Source organism: Quercus suber, unplaced genomic scaffold, assembly GCF_002906115.3.
Source record: "Quercus suber isolate HL8 unplaced genomic scaffold, Cork oak 2.0 scaffold_539, whole genome shotgun sequence".
Lineage (NCBI taxonomy): Eukaryota > Viridiplantae > Streptophyta > Magnoliopsida > Fagales > Fagaceae > Quercus > Quercus suber.
In genome coordinates this window covers 231,080-238,994 of record NW_027069987.1, presented here as the reverse complement: position 1 = coordinate 238,994, position 7,915 = coordinate 231,080, and the positions used below count along the sequence as shown (strand labels likewise).

Sequence of the window (7,915 nt, the reverse complement as noted above, 5' to 3'; positions counted from 1 at the left end):
ACCGTAAAAATATTAAAAATTAGTATATAATATATGTTAAGATTTACCGTGCGAATGTACCGAATTGCCCTTACGTTGCGTGTTAAAGCCGACACCCTTTCGTCCTTTTCCTCTTGCCACATGGCGACATGGTGTACGTGTCCCTTTTCTTTTTTTTTTTTCTTTTTTGAGAATAATGTACATGTCCTTCTTTTCTTGCCAATTATGCAAAAGAGCGGATAAAGTCTCTTGTCTTCGTGTAAGATCTAAGTTTGATCTTCATCTGCATTAAAATAAAAAAGAATACAAATTAGAAGCTTATGTCATAAGTTGAAATTTTTTAAAATTTTGTTTCTTTAAAAAAAACAAGGCACTTTTTATTCAAGCTTGTCTAAAATTGCCAAACAAGTTAAGTGGGTCAATTGGGTTAGGGTTGAAAACAAGTCTTTTAAATGAGATACAAGGGGTCATGTAGACTGGGTTATAGGTGGACCCATAATTTTTTCAAATATTATAAAATAAGAAAAATAAACAAAAAAAATTACTAAATATAAAAAATAACATAATATTCAAAAATAAAAGTCAAATAATATATTGATTCTTAAGTTTACACAATTCAAATTCTGCTAATGACTAATGTATCATCACACTAAATGTCATAAACCATGTCAAATTATATGACTTCTCAAGTGCTCATGTTTTGTTGCATGTAAAATAATAATAAAATTATATTGCCTAGAAAGATAACTAAATTAAAAAAGAATAATAATAATAATAATATATTAAGTAAAGAAGAAGTAAATATTTAATATGGAGTGCACCTCAATCTACTCAACATTAGTAATAAATCTAGCATCGAAAATCTTCATACTTGAAAATTGCTATATGCCATATAAATTTTCCCACACCATTTACACTTAACCTTACATAACCCATCATCCTAAGAATATTAATAAATAAAAGAGGTCAAGTCACGAGTCATAAGAATTAACTTGCCCGGCTCAATAAAATAAATCAAGTCATGAGTCAACTCATTTTTACTCTAGATCAAAAATCTTGGGTTTAGGTTGAATTACCGAATTGAGTCCAATTTTGCCAAGTTTAGTATACATCATGGATGTTTAGTGGAATTGACCCCATCTACGCTAAGTGGCTAACAATGGATAAGAGATTCTAGCTCTCCTTGCTAAAGTGTGTGTTCAACCATTGCCTTGCTTGTAAATGTACGAGAAAGAGACTTGCTTCAAATGTGGCGCCATCAAAATTGACTTTGTAGAAGTCACATGTTAGGGGATCCCTTTGGATTTACTCTTGGTGGGGGCATCTGATTTGAAAAAAACTCAAATGCACTAAAACTCTCTTAGCTTCTCATGAACTACCTCATAGATCATATGTAGTGGCAACACCTCCTCACCAACCCAAACTTTGTTTATGAGATACCACAAGGAAGAGACAATCTCAGTAAATAAATATAGTATTTCATTCTCACGGATTATCACTTCAATGATGTCAATGAACTCTGTAATAAGGAGGGTAACTGGGTGAGGGGTTTTCCTGAGCAATTGGTTAAAGTTTCGAGTGTGGTAGATGGAGCTTGAGGTGTTAGGAATTGCCTCATTTTAATTAGGGAGATTCGAATCCGTAATCTAATTTTGGAATTAGATGCCAAGGAAATCATATTAGCTATTTGATAATGAGTATTGTCCTAATATTCTCTTATCTAGATTATGAATGACTGATGGAGTTTAGTATAAGTTTTTCCATAGGTGTGAAGCGATATACTACAATCTGGAGGCCAACAAGTGCATTGATGCCTTAACCAAGAGAGCGTACTCCTTATTTTCAGATTTTATATTATTTGAAGATCCCCCTTTTGAAGTACTCCTTTTATTAGAGTTTGATAACTTTGTGGCTCATTCAAACCGTTTTGTAAGATCTTAATTTACTTATAAATGCTGTATTTACAACCAAAAAAAAAAAAAAAAAAGACCATACTTAGATTTTTTGAACTAGTCACATAGGGCATGTAAATCTGTTTCATCGTTGCTTCTGCATTGCAGGCATGATGGATTAGAGAGGATCTTCCTTTTCACTAGATTAAGAGATTTTTCTTTCAGTTTGGAATCGTATCATTTTAAACACCAAACAAAATCATAGTTCAAAAATTAATTTATTATGTTATTGTCATGATAGAAATCACATATAAATCTTATCATTTTAAACACCAAACAAAATCATAGTTCAAAATTGATTTATTATGTTATTGTCGTGATAGAAATCACATTGATTGTTACATCACAAAACAAAATCATAGTTCAAAAATTGATCTATTATGTTATTGTCATGATAGAAATCACATTCATTGTTACATCAACTTATAAACCTCTTGAACTAATATTGAATAGATTTTTAACATTTTATATCAGTCAATAACTCCTCACCCTATTGATTTCTATCAGCACTTTGTACACTATACATTTTCAATGAGATGCCGGAAGTGCAACACCAAACAACATATTGAGGCTATTTTTTGCATTTGACACGACAATTGCAGCAAAAGAAGACTTAAAATACTTCTCCACAAACAAAGGTCTTAAAATAAATCTAACAATATCTATGGGACTTGTGCTTTCTCCAAGCCTTTAAAAAAAATTATATTAGTAATAAAGCGAAAAAATGAAAAGGTACCGGACAAGTTAACAAATTGAAACGGCAAAATACAAAATAAGCCAATACTCAGAAGGGTCTTAAGTATTGCTAACTAGATCCAACTTCAATTCTGTTAAAATATAAGGATAACCACATCTTTATCCTTCACATAGACATAGTTCAAAAAGGGTTCTCAAACAAAGTTCTTGATATGCCTACTGAGAAGGAGGAGGAGGCCTGGGGATCTGTTGTCCCATGCTAGGAGGTGGTGGCAATGGACGAATTCCTTGGCCCTGCATCTGTTGGTTTGGAAAACCTTGTGGGGGAGGCATTGGAGGCCTAGTACCAGGAGTAAAATTTGCCATTGTGCCACTACCAACCGGGGGTGGGGGAGGGACAGGTGGAGTTCCACCAGGGGGCATAGGCCTAGGGCCATTTGCTGTAGGAGGTGGTGGAGGTGGGAACGATGCAGGTATTGAAGGTGGAGGGGCTCTAGGAGGATTTCCAATAGGTCCACCAGGTGGTACTCCTTGGGTTGGAGGAGGCGGCGGTGGTGGAGTTTGGGGCGGTGGTGGCAAAGGCCTTGATGGGACACCAGGAGCTGTTGTGCCATTGGCTGCAGGGGCAGGTTGAGGCTTGCTTGCCTCTGGCGGCTTGGTTTTAAAATATAACTGCAACTGCAAGTTAATACACAACAAATAACCAGGTCAGCTAAAAGTCACCATTGACACAAACAAGAAATTCATTAAAAAAAAAAATTTAAAAAAAAAAAAAAAATCAGAGTAATTTAACTAGACCAGGGAGACTGGAAGATGGTCCAACCAATTCAGCTGATATATTAGCTTTGGTCTACTTGGTGGCATCAGTTGGTGCCAAAGTAAATTTAGAGAAAGAGAACTATAATTAGAATTATGAACAAGAGCTGATCCACTGGGTGAATTAGATAAGTTCTCTAGGGTGCACAAATTTTACTATTTTAGTCCACTAACTTATAAGCAACCAAGACCAGGTTGAAAGCACACCAGGAATGGACCAGGTAGAATGTTCAAACAGTTGGTCTTTGTGCCAGAGCACATCCAAAAAGATATGAAGCAGTAGAGAAAAGTATTAAGCAAACTAACCGTGAACATTTTTGAGTCTGGATCCCAATGTGTGAAGAACTTGGGAGGGGTTTTGTCAATCTCCGTGCTAGGAACCTGAAACGAAAATACACAAGCACAATCACTAAGAATTACTGAAACTAACTATTAAGACACATATCAAAAGCTTTTACAATTATGTGCTTGATTTACCTTGAAAGCAATGATCTCATATGGTTCAGCAGCAAACAGAAGATACTGGTATCTTTTATCAAATGGTTGGACCCTCTGCATCCATTGAGATGTGATAAAAAAATTGTTAGAACATTAGCTCATCTTTGAAAAAACAAAAGTGTAAATTCAGCTTCAATCATTTTAAGTGCAGTGACTGTATAGAAAATAAATCACAGCAGCATGTGAAAATGCTAATGAAAGAAACTAGTTAAGAAAGGTCACCTGCTCATAAGATGACATAAACCTATGCCTTGGCTTTGAGAGGTCTTCAATCTCAGGATATTCAATCTACTTGAAACAACAACATTGCCAGAAAAAGATAGTTAATATAATGTCTCACTGTCACAGCTCAACATATCCATAAACAAAACTCAACATTACCAGCAACAAAGAGATTCGTATTATACAACCAAAATACATTGGAGAAAGAGAGAAAAATAACTAACAATCACCTGGAAGAGAAGAGACCTCTGTTTTGTCTCTGAATCAAACTGCTTTGTTACCCGATACCCAGGCCTTCCAATTTTCACTGCAAGCACACCGAATGGAGAAATAATTATGGATTACGAAATATAAGATCGCTAAAATTATCAATGGAATACTTCAATGATTCAAAACATTTAGGATATCATCAGTAAAACCAGTAAAATCTACTTATCACAACAAATAAAAAAAGATACTAGTGCTTTTTTGATAGGTAGATAGCGAGGGAGGGGGAGGTGTGGTTTGAACCACAGATATTGGACACAAGATGTCATTACCACTAAGCTATTCAAACCACTAAAATCCACAACGGGAAACCCATAGAGACTATCATCAGTACCTGTTAACACTTCTCCATCACTCAAATAAATTTTTAGTTTCTGAGAAGGACCCATAAACTAATAAGTCATTCTAATTATTTGTATTTATAAATCAATGTTAACTCTAATCCTAATAAGTCATTCTAATAGTACTTGCTGAAGCTCCTTTCCTACAAATCCTATTCATTTGAGCTATTTGTAAGACTAAAGACTAATATTATTAACACACCACCTCCTCTTGCCAAAAGTGAAGCCAAGACAAGACATATATCCCTTTCTCCTTATGGCCTTTTTAGTAAAACCAATTAGTCACATAAAAATCCCTTTTTTTTTTTTTTTTTTTTTTTTTTTTTTTTATAGCTCCTATTTTTCAGTTGTAACATTTTTTAAGTCCTTCACTTATCAAAATAAATACACCAAGAACTCCAAAATGCGATTCCTAATCAAGCTAAAACCCTCAGGTATGTCATGTCATGTAAATCCTACTCCTTTAGGAATCAAAATGGTACATCGTGCATAATGATCTAATTACTTACCACTTAAAATAAAATAAGAAAACCCAAACAAATAAACAATCTTCATTTTCATGAACTGCAAAAAGTTAGCTTATCCCAATACCACCCACCCAAGATCAAGGACTACGTCCTTTTAAGTTGCCATCTCAATCTAATTACGAAAGGCAGTCAAACAGGGTCTTACAGTCACAGAATAATTTCGACAACGATAAAACCTAGTTAAAGTACCTCAGGTGCACTACATTAGGCTCCCCAATTGAATTCAAACACCTGGTTGTTTTGAATTTAATTTTCCTTGAAAAAGATAACACTATTTGTGTTTTATTGCACCTAAGTTTTACCCTTTAGACAAAATCACCTACAAACACACAAAAGATGTGATCTTATTCACACTATCAACCAATATTAACACAATTCACACTAGCACACTAAGTGTTCGACAAAATGACTCAGAGACAGGAATAAGATTATAGTTAAGAAAGATGGTGGGAAAGGGGTTTGTTTGCTTGCTTGCCTGTCTTACGAACAGAGACTTTGCGTTTGTGGGGTTGAGGCTGAGCAGGAGCTTCCTTAGCCTCACGAGCAGCTCTCTTGGCCAAATTAGTTTGATGCCGTTTTCCTTGCGTGTGAGCCAAGTAATTCCCCTCATTGTTGTGGAGTGTCAAGCAAAGTTTACACTCATAACTACAAAAAACGAAAAACCCAGAAATCAAAATCAAAAACCAAAATCAGAAACACAACAAACAAAGAGAAAGAAAAAGAGAGAGTCTGAGAGAGTGTGTGTGCCTGCCGAGATGGTTGCGCATAAAATAAGGGTCTTTGGCGAGATCGATGGTCTCGAGGGCGAGCCTTCGGAGGCGCTCACGGCGGTCGATAGCTTCGTTCTGTGCGGAGGCGGCGCCTCCGCTACCGGGCTTCGATCCCCACTCCCTGTCCATTGTGATGTCCTCAGCAAGACTCTTCTTCTTCTTTGCTCACTTTGTACCCCAATTTGGAAAAGGATAATTAGTTATTACAAACCCAAAACCAAAATCATATGCTACAAATACTTACTATACTCTATCTCTCTCTCTCAAGTCGCAGCACACAGTGTCTCTATTTCTCTCTCTTTTTGCAGATCAGTTTTTCGTTAGGGATTTTAGGATTTTTTTTTTTTTTTTTTTTAATTTGGGATTTTAGATTTTAATGGTTTGGGCTGAAAAAAAAAATCCTTTAGGGCTCCAATTGTAGGCCCATCTATAGACCCGATATAGTGTCCGTTTGGCTTAATGCGTTTTTATGCAAATTATTTTGCTAACTGGTCGCAGTACACAGTACTATTTATATTTTTAAAAATTATTTTATTACAATATTTTTATTAATAAATTTTTAGTTTTCAGCAAATAAATGGTATCTAAATAGACCATAATTTTATCAACTTATTTTACTATTCAGTTTATTTTTGCTACTATTCATGAGTCCCACTGCATTTTTTGAGATTATTCATGGGTTTCATTATATTATTTCTGATAACTTTTACCTTTATCTATAGTATTTTCAATAAAAAGTTTTCAGTTTTAACAAAATAAGCAGATCCCAAACAGACCATATAGTGTATTCTTTTGAAAAAAAATGCTAAGAGACCCCTGCGGCAGTGGTTATTACACTCCCTAACTTTAATTTTAACTAATTTACTCCTTAATCTTGACACATTAACCAAATTGAAGCATCTATTAGTCTATTGTTAAAAGTGACTAACGTCACTCACATGACAGTCACGTGCACATAAATTACAGAGGCTAAACCGTTTAAAAAAACAAACAAACAAACAAATTAGCCTTCAAACGGTCAGAGAGTAACTGACAAAGAGGCCGTTGTCTGCTGCTGATCTTGCCATCTGTACTGTGGGTTCCATTCCTCCGCTATTTGTGGAATTCAAGAAAGTGTACATGTTGAAACTTGAAAGGCTTTGACACTCATATTCTTTGTTTCTTTGTCAAAATGTGAAGGAAGTTTATGGGTTTCTTAAGATTCAATTTTTGTATTTTGTGTAAGTTAACAGAGGATTACTTAATAAATGAAAAAAGAAAAAGAAAAGTAAGCAATAGAGGCTTTGAGGTCATAAGAAAGCAATTGAAAAGATTGGCGGGGAGACTTGAAGAGCACATGCTAGTCAGTCAACGTTAGTCTCTTTTAACCGCAGACTAACGGATGCTTCAATTTGGCAAATGTGGGGAGTTTATAGAGCAAATTGGCCAAAATTGAACTTCGAGGGGTGTAATAGCCACTGCCTCAAAGTTTGGGGGGGGAGGGGGGGTGGGTTAGCATTTTTTTCTATTCTTTTGGGATAAAATTTAGCTATAGAATTGGTTGTAACCTAAGGCTACCTTACTCAATAAAATAAACATTATTTCATATGTGTAGGGTTAAGATTTGTGGCCTAAGCCCAAAACAATAAATTTGTAGAGTGTGGATGATAAAGTTAGGTTGATTATGGAATTAACAACGATTGGTTACAACCTCCAAGTATAAACCAGCAGAAAAATACATGTAAAGACGAAATGAATTGAAGTCCAAAGAGGTTTATGATAAATTGAGTAGTGATTACAATTCTTAGAGTTACAGTAAAGCCTCTCTTTTTTCTCGATCGTCTCTTTTCCTCCCCTTTCTATCAGGA

General features: G+C 35.2%; 1 protein-coding gene across 1 annotated transcript; it reads right to left on the bottom strand.

Moving 5' to 3' along the window:
- Positions 1-2,608: 2,608 nt before the first annotated feature.
- LOC111995165 (uncharacterized) lies at positions 2,609-6,411 on the bottom strand. The gene is made up of 7 exons (XM_024027074.2): positions 6,046-6,411; positions 5,774-5,943; positions 4,394-4,470; positions 4,164-4,229; positions 3,921-3,995; positions 3,750-3,824; positions 2,609-3,305 (listed from the first exon to the last, which is right to left on the bottom strand). Exons 1-7 carry the CDS (start codon positions 6,195-6,197, stop codon positions 2,844-2,846), a joined length of 1,077 nt encoding a protein of 358 aa, XP_023882842.2. The 5' UTR covers positions 6,198-6,411; the 3' UTR covers positions 2,609-2,843.
- Between the last annotated feature and the right edge of the window lie 1,504 nt (positions 6,412-7,915).